Here is a 15,667-nt window from a genome sequence, read left to right as displayed (position 1 = left end):
AGCTAATTCTCCTCGTCAAAAACACGCTTTCCAACGTTATTTTCCTCAACAAAGCGTTGGATATGAAAGATGTTGTGTATGTACGTACGTGTATAGAGTTCTCTTCTCCTTTGTCTACCTGCATCTACTCAATAATGAGCTCATCAATGCTCCAGTCCTCGAACGAGTTGTCGGGCAGGTACCGGCGGATGATGATGGGGATTTTGCGTTCACGTAGCTCCTTCATGGCGATCTTGAGCGGGTCTGTCTCGCCCTCGATGTCAACCATGACCGGAGCGTTCATGGAGATCTGCAATGCGCGCGTTCCTAACACACGGGCGCGCTCGTACTTTGTCATGTAGCGAGTGGTGATACGGTGGGCGTTGGGCTGCTTGTGGGATTCGTCCAGCACCTGCACCTTGTTCTCCTGGTCGCCAGCGTCCTCTCCGCCCTCGTACAAATCCTCAGCCGGGACCTCCTCCTCCATCTCTTCCTCCGGGACTTCCTCGTCGTCCATATCGCGGTGGCCCGCGTCGTCGTACTCCATGTCGTCCATTTTGCCTCAAATTGTCTAATAGCTGCACCGCATCCATTCAAAGTGCGAAAGTGGCTACATTTGTAATTGAGTCGAAAATTATTTACGCCCAATGGAAATGAGACCTACCAACTTCATTTTAGCCACTGACAAAGAAGAACGCTGCTCGCACGAGTATGGCGGACTTGGACGACGAGTTTGCACGCTTTACAGCGGAGATCCAGTCGCTAGAGCAGATTAAACCCACCAACGATGACGAAAAAATAGAAGCCATATCTGGAGGTGCCCAGATTGCGTTAAAGAAAGCCAAGATTGGCCTTACCGCGCCGCCAAAGCCCGAGGTTGTCATGGCTAAGCCCAAAATCTACATGGCCCCGCCACGCCCAGCTCCAGTGAAGAGAACTGAAGACAACGCAGAACTTGACGACGGAAGATCTCGATTGCTCAACACACTGGAAGATGTGGCAGCACATCGAGGAGCACTCAGCGGATTCCCAGTCGGCACAACGGGGGAACACGCAGCCACCGTGTCGAAGAGTTTGACGTCTGCCAGTTTCAGATCGATGGAGCCTCGACTGGACATGGAGACGGGATGTATGCTGCCAATAGCGGAGCAGCAGATGATGAACAGACAGCAGAGCGTCTACGCGTACGACCCCAAGAGAACAGCAGCCAGTATCGCCGCAAAAGATGGCGCTGCACGGGGAAAGAAACCCAAGCGAAACCTGCGACTTGCAGGCGGTCAAGTTTGGGAGGATCCGACACTGGAAGAATGGCCGGACAACGACTTCCGTCTATTCTGCGGAGATTTGGGCAACGAAGTGAGTGACGAGCTGCTGGCCCACAGTTTCTCCCAATACGCGTCGTTCCAGCGCGCTCGTGTGGTACGGGACAAACTGACACACAAGTCCCGTGGATACGGATTCGTTAGTTTTGCCGACCCGTTCGACTGCGCCAAAGCCCTGCGTGAAATGAACGGGAAATATATCGGAAACCGACCTGTGAAACTTAGTAAAAGCAAGTGGCAGGAACGCAACATGGACGTGGCCAAGAAGAAACTGCGCAAGCGTAAGCGTGACAAGCACCATCTCTTCAACTGACCTTAAGGGAGCAATGAGAACATTGTTTTTACATTTCACTTAGATGATTTATCATTGAGCATCAACGCAATGTCTTCTTCTTTGACCGCGATCTCTTCTCGAAGAGCGAGACGCTTTGCTCGAAGCTCCTCCATCTTGTCCCGAACGTCTCGAGTCTTGGCGTTATTCAGCTCGATGTTATCTTCCAATCGGATGAGTACTTCAGGTAAGATAGTTGTGACCATCTCCTTCGTTTGCTTCCATCGTCCGTACTCTTCTTCGTTCAGCAGACTCGCGACGGAGGATGATTCTGTTGCTCCATTCTCTAAATTCCTTAACATTTCTTCACAGCTTTCTAGACGCTGCACAATGGCGTCGTGTTGTTGATCGCACTTCTGTCTTGTGTAGTCTAATAGTTCCAGGGCTGAGCCTAGTTCTGCTTCTTGTAGTACGATCCTTTCCATTTGATGCATCAAATTATCTCGCACCACACGAAACGATGCCAGACGATCGCCACGCTTCTTTCCCATCGATTGCGTATTTTGGTTGTCTGTCGACTGCAAGAGCTGCTGCAGCTCCTCATCCTGTGGTGCCACCAAGCATCCCTTCATCTTCTTCATGCTGGCCTCGCCAGTCGCTCGTTGCTGTCACCGATATTAATAAGTGTGTAGCTAAATCTCGTTGAATACATCCGTGTCATGTGGTCCACATTTCTAACTTTTTCTAGCCTTTCTACTCGGAAATCTCGACTCAAAATGGTCAGTACGCACGCTCGTTCACACCTATCTAGCTCTGCTTCTAGACCCCTGTTTACCATAAATCTACCCCCAATAGATTTGGCAAAGCCAGTTGTGTACTTAACGAGGATCTCAATCTCTGAATCGTTTCGTACACTGCAGGATGCCGGAGCATTGAGAGCAGTAAACGGACAGACCGGTACGCTGGTGCTGGATATCAACGGCCAAGTGCTGTCAGCTACGGGCGAATTACGAGGAACTTCCGGGGAGATCGCAGCGGAGACAATTTACTCGATGCTCCAGGACTCCAGTAGCGTGCTAGACACCAGCCAGAAGGAGGAACTGCAGCGCATGACCAGTACGCTAACAGAGCTGCTCGGTTTGGACCGAGTTAGTGGGTATACTAACGTCGTTTCGGTATTTATTGTGGGAAAAACTGTGTGTAGTCACCTTCCCCACGTACGATTACGTGGTGACGCTGGATGCCGAGCAGGTCTACGTGGTCAAGCGTAGCTCTGTCCAGGAATAAGGAAACAGCGACGATATAATACACGGAAGCTAAATTTCTTCGCGTATTTTATCGTCACTTTTTATTTGTACTGAGTTTAAAATGTATCAACGCAGTGCAAGTTTTCAGACTAGTCCTCCAACGCCAGCTTCTCTTTGAGTAATTGTCTGTATCTTTGTTCTCGTTCCTGAACTTCTTGTTGTCGTTGCCGACGACGGTACTCTTCTTTCTCCAATCGACGACGTTTCTCGGCGTTGCGAGCTGCAAGGAGGTCCGTTTTACGGTGGGAATTGGTCTTTTCGAGGTCTAACAGCGCCTTCAGTCGCTTCTCCTCGTCGATAATTGCGCGCTTCTCACGACGCAGTAGCTCCAGATCTGACGTTTCTGTGAGCGCCTTCAAGATCACCTCGCTCTTGGCTTCTTTAGATCGTCGCTCGAGCTCCCGCTCACGACGTGCACACTCCATCATCCGAAGTCGATGCTCCTCGTCCAGGCGCTCGTTGTCGGCTACGAGGTTCACGTGGAACGGAGATCGCGCCATCCTCTGCGTCCACTTCTCCAAGTGTTGGCGACGTGCACGGATCTTGTTAAGGCGACGCGTACGTTCCTCCTGCTCTAGTGCTAGCTTCACCTGGTCTCGCTCCATGTACTTTTTGGACTGGATAGCAGCAGAGTCTGAGTACAGCATAGGACCATCGTCAAATGACGCAGTCGAGCGGGAGCTTGAAGACGATGAGCGACTGAATGGTCGACGACTTTGATGCTGCAGCATTTCATCGTCGTCTTCATAGAGACCTTCACTTCTAGCGTAGCTTTCTTCGTTTCCATACCCTTCATCTCTCTGCTCGTCGTCCTCGTCGAATCTCATTGCCTGCACGAACCGCTCTTCTACCAGAGCAGCACAATTGTTTTCAAATTACCAATTAGATACGAGAAGCTACCATTGCGAAGCGTACCGAGTTCCTCCTGCTTCGCTGGCATGTCGTGCTCTTCCCAGAATGCCATTAGCTTCAAGGTATCCCTTCGCGCATGGCTACATGTTTCTTAGAAAAACGGCTTCTATTTTAGAATTAGTCAGGTGTACCACACTTATACGATGTACGTCACACCACTTCTACAAAATTCAAAGAGTCGCGATCCATTCAAGTAGTAGCCGTCTGTAGCAATGGTGGCAAGTGTTCAGGAGGCGAATTCTCGCGCTACAAGTGCAACCAGCAGCAACCAGGACGTTCCAAGTGAAGCTGAGATGGGTGCTCTCTTCGAGGCAGCCATGCATCAGCAGAAGCGCAGTGTGGAGCCCAAGGTGACGCCCGAAGAGCAGACCAAGTTCTTGTCGGCCATGAAAGACCCCGAGTTCCGCTCTCTCTTAAATGAGTACATGCAGGAGATCTCCGATCCTCACAACCGCGAAGAAAGTGAGCGGTATCTGGCTCAATTGGAGACTGAGCAGAAGGTTCCGACCGACAAACAGCTCGTTAAACCCACGCCTGGCTTTGTAGTGAAAACCAAGTGGGAGAACACGCACAAGATCTTTATAAATGTATGCAGTAGTGACAAGATGCAGCCTCCTTCCAACACCCGCGTGTCTTCAGGACAACAAGGGGCGTCCTGGAACTTGCCCTACTCCTTAGGGCCCGAGAGACTCGAGCCTGATAAAGGAGGAGCCAGTGTAGCCACCTTCGACGTGTGCTTCCACCCACGAGTTATTGAGTTCTCCATGTCTCGAGCTGATTATAGACATATGGTCGTCAGTACGTGTCTGGATGCAGTAGAGCCGATAATGAGAGAGTCTAGACGCAAGAAGGACGCTCTACTAGCGAGGAACTACCATGTTCTTAAAGGAGTGTTGTACAAGTCAGGAGACCCAGTCACTTTGTGTTTAAAGAAAGAACGAGAAGCTTCCGAGTCTGTTAAAACAAAGAAGAAAACCCAAAGTCAAGACGGTAAACAGAAAAAGACAGCGGGAGACAAGAACAAGCAGACAATGGACACGATAAAGCGTGTGGACCACAAAGCCGACAAGTCGGTTTTGACCCAATTAACGCACGTAGAAGAGAGCGACGAGAGTTCTCCATTGATAAAAGAAGTGTCAAGTGTTAAGATCGAAGAGAAGCAGTCGTCTGACATGAAGAAGATGCAGTATCAACTGATTTATCGCGGGAAGTTCGAGCTTCTTCACCACATGCAAGCAGATCCGGACAAGAAGGTGCCGGACGATCGTTATCGTCCCAAAGAGCTTGTGGTTGAGATCAACTTTCCTCTTTCTTCAAGTGCCAAAGGTCTGGACTTGGATGTCAGCGACAAGATGCTGCGTCTTGCAGCTGACTCTGGTGCCTATGAGCCGTTGGAGTTAACTCTCCCGTTCCCAGTGATTGAGGACAAGGGCAGCGCCAAGTTTGACCGCAAGAACCACAAACTCGTAGTCACTTTACCGGTACAGCCCCCACCTAAACCGAAGCCGCAGTCGGTATCTTTGATTGTCCAAGAGGATGACGAAGAGGAGGAAGCAATCGAGAGTCAAGAGGTGACTCTAGAGATGACGGACGTTAGTGAGCCGAAGCCGAAGAAAGAGAGCGATGACGAGTTCCGTATGCTACGAGAGACGGCTCTGATGGTGGCGAATGACCCACTGATACTGGCACTCAAGCGACGCGAAGAACGCAGTAAAAACTCGACTCACACGCCGCCTGTAGTGACCGAGCCAGCAGCTATCAATGACGAAATGTACGATGACCTGCCGCCACTTGAGAGCTGCGGCGATGCAGAAGAAGATGAAGAAGGAGAGATGCTAACAGACTCGGTATCGGTGTCTGAGACCTTAGGCCCCGTGCTTCAGCCGCCTTTCGAGACGCATGAGACGTCAGCGTGTCTATCGTACATTGTGGAGGTTTCTGGAATCGACTCAAAGAGTGTCAAGCTCACGTTCCCATCGACGTCTTCGCTGCGTCTGCAGTTCTCCGATAGTGAGAAGAAATTGTACGAAATGCACGTCGCTGTGCTGCCAGTTGACATCGACCCGTCGGCTGCTGAAGTTGACGTGGCCAGTGAGAACATGGTGGTGATTCTTCAGAAGAAAAATGCGTCCGACTCGAGCAGGGAAGCCGTGCAGCTTGACGCATCCGCTCCAGCAGCTCCTCTGACCGCGGCACGATTCCAGAACCAACTTCTCTACGAGCTGGATTAATACTTAACGGCTATATAAGAAAAAAATATTAACGTCGTTGTATTTATTCTTCAATAGATTGTACCGGTATTCGTAGCAGTGAATTACTCAAAAAAAAATAGTCCTATGAAAAATGGATTATGGTGGCTCATAAAAAAGTATGACTCATAATACCGGTACGAGGGTGTCCCAGGATACACTGTACTGTACATCGAGTTCGTATTTGAGATTCGTCATGTGACCAATTAACTGAAAGAGATGGGCGATTTCTGGAACAGATAACTCTGTTGACATGCTGCTGGACACAAGACAGAATAGGAAAAGAGAGTGCCAGTGGCAGATGGAAAAGGAATTCGAGAAACTCCACGAACGAATTGTTGTCAAAACGGTGACGCCACTGCTGTCACTGGATCGGACATTCATTTTGCGCCAGTCAGCTCGATGTGCATCTAAACTTTTTGTTATGATGAAGTTGCATGAGACAGACCACCAAGTGCAAAACACGATGAAAAAAACTGAAGTTGTTCTCGCTCTTCTTCTTCTAGATGGTCTCACTCTTCAATTTACCTTCAAGCACTCAGCGCGTCTCCTACCAGTCTATTGGTTTACGCTTCGACACTGCCACGATGGTCGACAGCACAGTTCTTCTCGTCGTCCGGATCTTCGCCGCCGTCGGTGCCTTGGCCTTAATCTGCAGTCCTTCCATCCTGATGCGCCAGATTCACAAGCAGAAGCACGTGGGCGTCGCCTCTGTTCTTCCTCTCGTCATGCTCGCTATCAACTCCCACGTCTGGATGACGTACGGTTATCTGGACGAAAACGTCTTCCCCGTCTTCAGTTGTTTCGCCGTCGGCGACCTTGCTTCAGTTGTCTACATCGCAGTCTACTGGCGATACACGACCGAGCGTAGATACGTCGCTCGAGTTGTTATAGCAGCGGTATCAGTGATCGTCATCCTATCGATCTACGCTGTCCTCGGCGGCATTGGCTACACTGGTCAAACGCGAGCTCAAGTGGCTAAAACTATGGGATATATCGGCGATGCGACGGCCATCTGTCTGTACGCAGCACCGATGGAGAAGCTGCTCCAAGTGCTCAAGCACAAGTCGGCTGTCTTCATCAATGCGCACATGGTGATGGCCAGTCTGACCAGCAACGTCATGTGGCTCACGTACGGCTCTCTGACGGCCAATTGGATCATTATCGCTCCCAACATCCTCTTCATCACACTCAACTCGTCCACGCTGGCGTTGTGTTTTGTGTATAACCCCAAAACTTACCCACTGCACGAAAGCTTCCTAGCTGACAATGAGGCTCCGATTGAAGTATCCGTGGAGCTATCACCGAAAGGAAATAAGGTACCAAACATTCCGAGTCCGCAGTACCAGGCGATACAGTCGCCATTAGAACCACTGCGCCTTCAACTACGAAGCTAGCACTAAGCTTTCAAACGCTACTTATTATATCCATACGTAGTACTACTGTAATACCTCGAAGTATAAGTTATACTACTAGTTAATAATTGTTGTGTCCCCAGTCCTGAATATTTTTTTACCTTGTAAATACCGGTATATTTACATGAGCATTACCGGTATAATACTTTATTTTCGGCACGCAGTACTTTTAATAACATTTAAAAATATTGAAGAGTGAGAGCCGCAAGAGCAAGAAAAATATCAAAATGCAGCACCAGGTAGCTTGAACATGTAAATCTATTTCATCTGAAGTCCTGCACGAGCCTACGCCCGACGCGCCTTACTGTTGCGAAATGTCTCGAGCAGTTTGGAGTATGTCTGCTGCTGCAACTCCGTGTTAGCCAGTTCTTTCTCTACCTGGAGCTTCATGCGCTTGCGTTGCTCTCCACTTTCATTCACGGTCGGATCCGTCGTGGCTTGTTGCTGTTGCTGCTTCTTACGTCGCTTGTTCTTCTTCTTCTGCGACGTCGACGGTTCGTTCGCGTTCTTAACAGTCTCGTCGGCTTCAGCAACCTGGTGGGGCTTCGGCAGCATGGTGTCCATGAACGACCGGTACAGTGCCGTCATGGACGGCAGGACGTGAGCCGGCGCGTCGAACAGGCTGCTAGACGCAGAGCCGTTGGCCGCCACGCCATGAGGCCCCGCATGCATGTGGCTGGACTTTTTCTCTGCAAGACGACCGCCACTGGCGGCGTTGTAGATGGCGCTGAGAGCCTTGGCCTCCTGTTCGCCGTCCTTGGCGGCGTCGCGCGCAGCGACGGCAGCAACGTGGGCCTGTTTCCGGCGCCGGGCGTCCTGCGATCTGGCCTTAGGTCCGTCCAGTCTCCATACTCCGGTCTTGTTGTCAAGAAGCACAATGTCTCCAGTGCCGGGGTGGAAACCAGCGCTCCACACCTTACAGCCAACGTCTACAACACGCACGCAGGTCGGTACAGGCGTCTGGGCGTCGAAAACCAGCACCAGCGTTTTCTTCTTCGAGTCGTCCACTGGCAACCAGACCAAGAAGCGTTCGTACAGAGATTCCTCGGCCACGACGGCACCCTTGGGTACCGTGTAGCGCCACCACAGCGACAGCGACAACAAACTCCACACCTGTACCTGACTGTCTGTCACAACCACGACGTACGGCGAGTTGATACCGGGGAAAACAATCTGAGTAATTGTCTGGCCGTCCGCGGACGGGATCACACGCCGCAACGAGTGCGTAGCGACGTCCCAGAGCGTGAGTTTGTTACCGTACGCCACAGCAAGCAACGATCCATCGCGCGCAAAGCCCACGGCAGTGACCGGCTCGTCACGGAAGCGCACAACCGCCTGACAGTGCCACGACGCGCCTCCTGTCTCCGTCGCCGTCTTCTGCCACACCTTGAAATCTCCCTGTTCATCCGCCGTCACCAGACTGTCCTCGGTCTGGGAAGGCGAGTACGTCATGCTCGTTACCTGTGCGCGGCCGTGAGGCGCGTCAATTGCCGTGTTGACAAAGAACGAGCCGTCCACACGACGCGTCCAGAAGCGCAGAGCCTGTTCGTCGCCGTGTTTCGCCGTCGTCGGCGCATGAAGCGTCACCAAGTCGCCGCCACGGGAGCTGAAGCACGAGTGTGACGCACGAAGCGTAGGCAACACCTCGTCCTCTGTGCGCGTAACCTGGTTTCGCTCTGATAGCAGCAACGTCTGCAGTACACGGTTCCGCGAACGGCTCGTAGAACTGCAGCACGCTCGCGCCGGACGATCCATTGAGCACGAAGCGCCTTGTACACTGGGGTCTACTACTAACTGACGCGTCCGCCGCCGAGATGGCTGCCCGAATTACCGGCACGCGACAAAGCCACGCGCCTCCCACTCCTGTTCGCGCGTCACCGGGTTGTATTGGAAGAGTACACTGTCCGCCAGGCCCACGGCGTACACGCCACCGTCTTGACGAGGCGCAATGACCTCCACGGACGCCGGGAGACGCGGCAGATAAGCGCGACGACCTGTTTCCAGTTGCCAGGACACCAGCACGCACTCTTCACCGCCCGACAGCAGGAACTGGCCGTCGCTCGAGTACTGGATGCAGTGCACGGCGTGCGAGTGCCAGTGCATCTTGGACGCTGTTTCTCCTTGCTGCTGGTATCGGTAGATCTGGCCAATCTGGTCGCCGATAGAGAACTCCCGTTGCGTCGGGCTGACGGCGACGCACGTGACGTCACGAAGGTGGTTGAGCTTCTGCATTGAGTACACGCGGTTGCCCGAGTCTTTAGCTCCCGATTGGTGGTGGAGCCATAAAGTGACCAGCTTGTCGCCGGCCGCCACTACTAAAAAGTCTCCCGGAACAGCCTGTTCGCCGTCACCTTGTGGCGTCGTGTAGCTCTGCAGCGCAGCAGCCTGGAACAGCTTTTTGCTATTCTGAAACAACACGCGACCGCGTTTCTTTTTCTTTAGGCTGAACTCTATTAGGCTCCAGGTGTTTGCGTCGGTCTGGACGACCAGAAGAAGCTGCGACGCGCTCGTGCGGCTGGACGCCATCCACAGTACGGGCGCCTTGGCATCCAGCTCCGCGAGCGGCTTGTGCTCCACGAAATCCCACACGATAATGTAGCCGTCGTCGTATGCAGCTAGCAACTGCAGCGCGTTGTGTGGGTGCAGTGCCAGCGCGCGCACCGCGCTCTTGTTGTCAGCGCGAACACATTCGTGAAGGACGCGACCGCTTTGCGAGTGCAGCACGCGCACCACGTGCGCCTGACGCTGGAACACGTAGCGACCGTCGGACGAGTACACGAGCGTAGCGGCGGAGAGACCCACGCGCCCTGAGGATGGCGCGGCCTGCGGCGGCGGCGTCAGTAGCTCCAGCTCGTCCGTCATGGCTGGCAATGCTTGTCTGTTGGCTGGACGACTGGAAGTGGGCTTTGACTTTTGGGTAGTCAATTTAAAGATCGTGCTTAATTTCTATGACTTCTAGGTATTTACGAAATTAACGATCTGTAGCCATGTGCCGTTTTCGAGTCGGGATGGCTTCAACGTCTAACGCGGACGAGCCGTTCCGAGCGTTCGTGCCTGCAAAGAAGGATGTTGCAGACTTAGCCGAGCTAGTAGACCTCGAGAAGGTGTCAGTGCTCACGTACAACGTGCTGTCGCAAATGGGTGCACGACGTATGCAACGTAGAGGCAAGAACTATGTCGGTACGGCCATCCTCAACATCCGACAACGACGAGAAAGATTGCTACGGTTAGACAAACTTGATGCTAGTAGCTTACGTAGTCATATTTAATACTAAGTCACCGTCCATAATGCAGAGAAATCCTTTCGTACGATGCCGACGTCATGTGTTTACAGGAAGTCGACGAGTATGACGACTGGTGGGCTGCAGAGCTCGCTATTGCCGGTTATGACAGTATCTACGCTACGTCTGCAGCGTCCAGCTCGACAATCGCAGCCAAGGAGATAGATGACGGTCTTGTGACAGCATTTAGGAAGTCCACTTTTCAGCTCTTCCGGTCAGCGGAGGTGCATCTCAACGACTTGTGTGCCAACGTCAACGACGCGAATCTTGCAGCTAGAGCAAAGCAAGATAAGCTCGCACTAATGGTGAGTCTGCAGCCATGGGAGACCTCGTCGTTGCCCTCTGCGCTTTGTGTAGTCAATACGCAACTTGCATCGGGTGCCTCGTCCGAGTTGGAGCGTGTGCGTGTGCTTCAAACGGAGTATCTGTGTCGACAGGTAGCCGTGTTTAACGCCGATTTTCAGCTGCCTATCGTGCTGACTGGGACATTTAACGCGACTCCTAGTAGTGATGTCTACCATACTATTCTAACAGGTCGCAGGCGTCCTGTGTGTGAGGTGCCAGCAACTCCAGGACGCCCAGTGATCGACGACCCGACGTCTTTGTCCTTACGAGTATCATGGGAACCTCCTCAGCCTTCTTCAACGTCACTCACTCCGTCTACTCCCATTCTGGAGTACAAAGTTGCCGTCAAGAACTGTATGAGTAAATCGTCAGGCTTCCTGTACGAGCTATCTGTATCGGACGGTGCGTCCAAGTCGTTTATAGTGACGTCGCTTAGTGCCAATATGACGTACCAGTTCCGTGTAATGGCTCGTAACGAGTACGGATGGGGGTATTGGAGTCAACCCTCAGCTCCGGGGAGTACATTCGAGCATGCTGCTTACAAGAAGACCGCTCCTAACAATGCTGACACGGACGAGAAACCTTTATTCCTTGCTCCAGACGTACCTCCAGACGTGAAGCCGTACGATATTTCCTATGGTTCGGGTCGTACGCCACGATACGCGAGTGACGCCAAGCCGATCGTTAATGCGATAGCGTGTCCACGACCTCTGTTGTCTTCAGTTGACAAGACTGTGGGTGGCAGCGATCAACGCGCAGAGGCGAAGCGGTACACGACGCTGCAGTCTCGAGCCGACCGGGACAGTCTAGTTGTTCATAGTGAGATGATGGAGAATGCGTACGGCGCGTACGCTGAGTATCTGAGTGAGCCTGAGCTCACGTTCTCGAGCGAGAACTTCCAAGGGACAATCGACTACATCTTTCACTCCACGGGACAATTGACGCCGTTCCAACTGCTGGAGCTACCGACGCTCGAGGAGCTGGAAGCGACAGGACAAGATATCCGTGAACCGGTGAGTGTCGAGGACGTCGAGTGGGTCAAACACAAACCCGACGACTGGACGGACGACACCAGCATGAGCACACGCTACATGGGGACGTGGTGTGCTCCTACGCTCCCTAATCTCTTCGGTCGCGCTTCAGGATGGCTACCCAACGCTCACTGTCCGTCAGATCACCTGCCGTTAGCCTGCGTCTTCGCCGTCAGGAAGCAAAACCTCGCCGTGACGTGGAATTGAGGCCGTAAACAACAAACTAAGCAGCTTTAGATTAAGTTAAAGCTCTTCCTTTCGAGAGAAGTTCCTACGTGTGTCAATCTGTAGTTCTTCTTGACAGGTATGGCGATGTAGAGTGAGAGAGAAGTCGCCCAGCTTGGGATCGGCAGGCGAATAGCCGATCCGAGGTGGCGTAATCTGCCCCAAGCCGCACACTTCAGCGACGTCCACGCCGATGACCTGCGTCTTGGTGGGATCGCAGCGGAAGTGCGTAACTGGCGGCCACGGTTCGACGTCGGCGATCATCCAGAAGCCGTTGTGACGGAACAGCCGGAAATCTGTAGCTAGAGCTTCGTCTTCGCCATCTTCTCTGAAGAATACGGGCGTGTCTGGGTCCGACTGCACCACGTCCGGTGGCTGCAACACGTAGTGGCCGTTCATACCAGGCACCTTGGAGCCGCACACGAAGAAGTTGTCGCTGTCCAGGAGGTTGGTCGACGCCAGTACGGGACTCACGACGTGCTGGAGCTTCACCAACTCGTCTGAGCTTGTCATACGTGATTGGAGAGGAGATGAAGCCTCTTGATGCTTTGTGGAGACAGCGGAGATGGCTAGAGCGAGGGACACGTTGAGCTTCATGCTGCAGGAACCTTGTCAAATTGATACGTCGCTTAAGATCGCGCGTGATTGACCGGTCTGGTTACGCACGACTCACTTCAAGTTGCACCGTTACAAGAAACGAAACCATTCTCGTTGTCGTGCGTGGCGAAGAACTGTCGGCCAAAAATGCCACATACGACCAGCTCTACGCGTAGCGAGTCGACTGAGGGCGAGTATAAAGTTGAGGTTGACAGCGCAAGACTTGCGATGACGACGAACGTCGTGTTCGAGCCTGTCGACAAGAGCAATGTGCAGCGACTACGAGAGCTCAACCTGCAGCTCTTCCCTGTGAGATACAACCTGGCGTTCTACAAGGAGGTGGTGAGCTCTCCACCGGGATATGCACAACTAGGTAAGCGCACAAAGCTTGGTAAGCTAACGAGCTTTGACACGATGTATCTATGGTCAGCGTGTGTCGGATCTTATGCTGTGGGCGCTATCTGCTGTCGACGGGAGCCCGTGAAGGAAGGACCTGAAGGTCTAGAACGCACGTATATCATGACGCTCGGGGTGCTGGAAAGCTATCGTCGTGCTAGAATCGGCAGTCAGCTCCTAGAAAAAGTCGTCGCGCAGTCCGCTCAAGACGGCGTGGTACAGGTATATCTCCACGTGCAGACCAGCAACAGCGCGGCCCTACGTTTCTATCGCTCACATGGCTTCGAGGCCACACAGATCCTACGCGACTACTACAAACACATCGAGCCGCCAGACTGCTACGTGCTACGCAGACAGCTCACTCCCTAGAGACTAAAGCTGAAATGTAGACTGAACATTCTAGATTTCCCTCTAACAAGCACTGCACTAAGCTGCGTTCTCAGCCGCCACCTTTCTCCGCTTCGGGTCGTCCTGCTTCGACGCCTGACGCTCCGAGCTGAACGCGATAGACTCGGGCAGCTGGAAGGAGATGCACACCATGACCTTCTTGGGGGCCACGTCGCGCACCAGATGGAACGACGTCCGCTCCGGGTCCAATTCTCCGCCCATGATCTTCTCAGCACGCTGCAATATATAAAGCGTGAGTACAAACATTTTCTGTACGACGTCCAGTGTACTGTACCTGCTTGACGTCCTGCTTGACGTCGTCCGCGTTGGAGAAGCAGTAGCAATGAACAAACGGGAGTTCGCCTTCCCAGTGGTCGAACTGTCCCGGGAACGCGTCGAGGAACTCCAGCGCAATCGCCGGCAAGTTCATGAGAACCTGCGTGAACTGCTTCTTCTCACTCAGTAACTTGGCCAGGAAGTCCCGACCGTCGAGATTGTAGGCCGTGACGAGCTTCTCCACCTTGTTAAGTGCGATATTCTCCTTCAGATAGTGATAGCTACGAGGATTCAGGTCGTTTGCGTACACTTTACTGCCGTTGAGCGCCACGGGGACGGCGAACGGGCCGATGCCGCACATCATATCGCACACGACGTCGTGTGGCTTGATCTGACGGATGATACGCAAGTGTTCCTGCTGCAGACGCGAGTTCCAATACACCTCTGCATAGTTAAAGCGGAACGAGGCTTTGCTCTCATGCACCTCGACCTCCATATCGTCGTCACCGGCCAGCACTTCCATGGGAAAAGTGCGGAATTTGGTCTCGATGTTGTCCGTTTTGTTGACGACCGTGCGGATCTGTGCGTTCTTGTCCAGAATAACTTGTCCAATCACGTTTTTAAAGGGCAATTGGTTGTCGCGTAAGTTCAGGTGTGCGATGTGTCCGACAGTCTCGAAGGAGCTGGGGATGTCCATACCCTTGGGTAGAAGCTCACTGAGCACCTGGTCCACTGCAAAGTAGCTGTAGTCCAGCTCGATGGCGTGGCTTACGAAGGCCAGGCTCTCCTCTTTTAAAAAGGCTACCAGGTCTTCGTTGAGTGGTTGCAGCGTCTCCATGTCCTTTACTTTGGAATTGAGCAGAATAAGTTTGCTACTCGAGTTCTTGTACGGGTCCGGGTTGGTCGGGTCCGGCACCACATTGCGCAGACGTGGCAGGTTCAGTAAATGGCCGTGGAGCTTCTTCACGACGCGGCCGATCTTCTTGGCCTCCACGCGCACGCCAACGACATCCAGCGTCTTCTTGAACAGAGTCTTGTCCAGCAAAGGCTTCGACATGGTGATCTGAAATGGCTACAAATAGTAATTGATGGCCAATTGAGAGTAGTGTGGCGTACACAATAACTGTCAGTTGTTTATAAAATTACCGTTTAGGTTAGAAACATGACGAAATATTTTAATGATATTTCTATGATGAAAATGACAATAGGGGGTTTCAAAATTGTCATTAATTAGGGGGTTTCAAAGCTGTCATTAATTAGGATTTTTTTGGCGGAGATGAGCCTCATTTTTGTCGAAAAATGCGCCTCCCGAGACGCATTTTTCCAGCTGATTTTTTTAGTTCTCAGTTTTAGGGGTACGCCGCTAAATATATAACCTGGTTACTTTTGAATCTGGTGGCTGGGAAGCGAAGGGTACAGCATGGCACGCCAAAAGGGCCAGAAGGGTGGCCACACCTCCTTACTGCAGAGGCAGTTTATGGTGGAATGGCTGAAAAAACCGGCTAATTTCAATGTGATTGTGGGCAAGGCAAATTACGACCACTCTGCTGGCTTTGGAGGGGCGCACAAAGATTTCAGGCTTCGGTCAAATGGCAGAGTACGTGTTTACATCTTGCTTGAAGACTTTTGCGGATGCAGGTTCGCCGATACCGGCTAAGTATACCGAGCGATGGG

At 52.4% G+C, this 15,667-nt stretch overlaps 11 protein-coding genes across 11 annotated transcripts; 5 read left to right on the top strand and 6 right to left on the bottom strand.

Moving 5' to 3' along the window:
* Positions 1–12: 12 nt before the first annotated feature.
* PITG_12877 (DNA-directed RNA polymerase I, II, and III subunit RPABC2, putative) lies at positions 13–535 on the bottom strand (the record flags this gene model as incomplete). The annotated part of the gene is made up of 1 exon (XM_002900200.1): positions 13–535. One exon carries the CDS (start codon positions 533–535, stop codon positions 125–127), a length of 411 nt encoding a protein of 136 aa, XP_002900246.1.
* Positions 536–690: 155 nt separating this feature from the next.
* On the top strand, positions 691–1,614 carry PITG_12876 (RNA-binding protein, putative; the record flags this gene model as incomplete). The annotated part of the gene is made up of 1 exon (XM_002900199.1): positions 691–1,614. The coding sequence occupies one exon, from the start codon at positions 691–693 to the stop codon at positions 1,612–1,614; it is 924 nt and encodes a 307-aa protein (XP_002900245.1).
* Positions 1,615–1,649: 35 nt separating this feature from the next.
* Positions 1,650–2,066, bottom strand: PITG_12875 (uncharacterized protein; the record flags this gene model as incomplete). Its single annotated transcript, XM_002900198.1, has 1 exon — positions 1,650–2,066. The coding sequence occupies one exon, from the start codon at positions 2,064–2,066 to the stop codon at positions 1,650–1,652; it is 417 nt and encodes a 138-aa protein (XP_002900244.1).
* A 902-nt stretch (positions 2,067–2,968) lies between these two features.
* Positions 2,969–3,819, bottom strand: PITG_12874 (uncharacterized protein; the record flags this gene model as incomplete). Its single annotated transcript, XM_002900197.1, has 3 exons — positions 2,969–3,593; positions 3,669–3,726; positions 3,795–3,819. 3 exons carry the CDS (start codon positions 3,817–3,819, stop codon positions 2,969–2,971), a joined length of 708 nt encoding a protein of 235 aa, XP_002900243.1.
* A 173-nt stretch (positions 3,820–3,992) lies between these two features.
* Positions 3,993–6,022, top strand: PITG_12873 (uncharacterized protein; the record flags this gene model as incomplete). Its single annotated transcript, XM_002900196.1, has 1 exon — positions 3,993–6,022. The coding sequence occupies one exon, from the start codon at positions 4,109–4,111 to the stop codon at positions 6,020–6,022; it is 1,914 nt and encodes a 637-aa protein (XP_002900242.1).
* Positions 6,023–6,546: 524 nt separating this feature from the next.
* On the top strand, positions 6,547–7,520 carry PITG_12872 (MtN3-like protein; the record flags this gene model as incomplete). Its single annotated transcript, XM_002900195.1, has 1 exon — positions 6,547–7,520. One exon carries the CDS (start codon positions 6,547–6,549, stop codon positions 7,435–7,437), a length of 891 nt encoding a protein of 296 aa, XP_002900241.1.
* Positions 7,521–7,740: 220 nt separating this feature from the next.
* On the bottom strand, positions 7,741–10,317 carry PITG_12871 (uncharacterized protein; the record flags this gene model as incomplete). The annotated part of the gene is made up of 2 exons (XM_002900194.1): positions 7,741–9,181; positions 9,287–10,317. The coding sequence occupies 2 exons, from the start codon at positions 10,315–10,317 to the stop codon at positions 7,741–7,743; spliced, it is 2,472 nt and encodes an 823-aa protein (XP_002900240.1).
* A 146-nt stretch (positions 10,318–10,463) lies between these two features.
* Positions 10,464–12,319, top strand: PITG_12870 (uncharacterized protein; the record flags this gene model as incomplete). Its single annotated transcript, XM_002900193.1, has 2 exons — positions 10,464–10,701; positions 10,794–12,319. 2 exons carry the CDS (start codon positions 10,464–10,466, stop codon positions 12,317–12,319), a joined length of 1,764 nt encoding a protein of 587 aa, XP_002900239.1.
* Positions 12,320–12,355: 36 nt separating this feature from the next.
* PITG_12869 (uncharacterized protein) lies at positions 12,356–12,934 on the bottom strand (the record flags this gene model as incomplete). Its single annotated transcript, XM_002900192.1, has 2 exons — positions 12,356–12,832; positions 12,896–12,934. The coding sequence occupies 2 exons, from the start codon at positions 12,932–12,934 to the stop codon at positions 12,356–12,358; spliced, it is 516 nt and encodes a 171-aa protein (XP_002900238.1).
* A 147-nt stretch (positions 12,935–13,081) lies between these two features.
* PITG_12868 (acetyltransferase (GNAT) family, putative) lies at positions 13,082–13,699 on the top strand (the record flags this gene model as incomplete). The annotated part of the gene is made up of 3 exons (XM_002900191.1): positions 13,082–13,113; positions 13,156–13,307; positions 13,365–13,699. The coding sequence occupies 3 exons, from the start codon at positions 13,082–13,084 to the stop codon at positions 13,697–13,699; spliced, it is 519 nt and encodes a 172-aa protein (XP_002900237.1).
* A 57-nt stretch (positions 13,700–13,756) lies between these two features.
* PITG_12867 (tRNA (guanine-N(1)-)-methyltransferase, putative) lies at positions 13,757–15,050 on the bottom strand (the record flags this gene model as incomplete). The annotated part of the gene is made up of 2 exons (XM_002900190.1): positions 13,757–13,954; positions 14,013–15,050. The coding sequence occupies 2 exons, from the start codon at positions 15,048–15,050 to the stop codon at positions 13,757–13,759; spliced, it is 1,236 nt and encodes a 411-aa protein (XP_002900236.1).
* Positions 15,051–15,667: the final 617 nt, after the last annotated feature.

The sequence above is a fragment of the Phytophthora infestans genome, genomic scaffold (assembly GCF_000142945.1).
Source record: "Phytophthora infestans T30-4 supercont1.27 genomic scaffold, whole genome shotgun sequence".
Lineage (NCBI taxonomy): Eukaryota > Oomycota > Peronosporomycetes > Peronosporales > Peronosporaceae > Phytophthora > Phytophthora infestans.
This window is presented reverse-complemented; position numbering and strand designations above follow the sequence as displayed.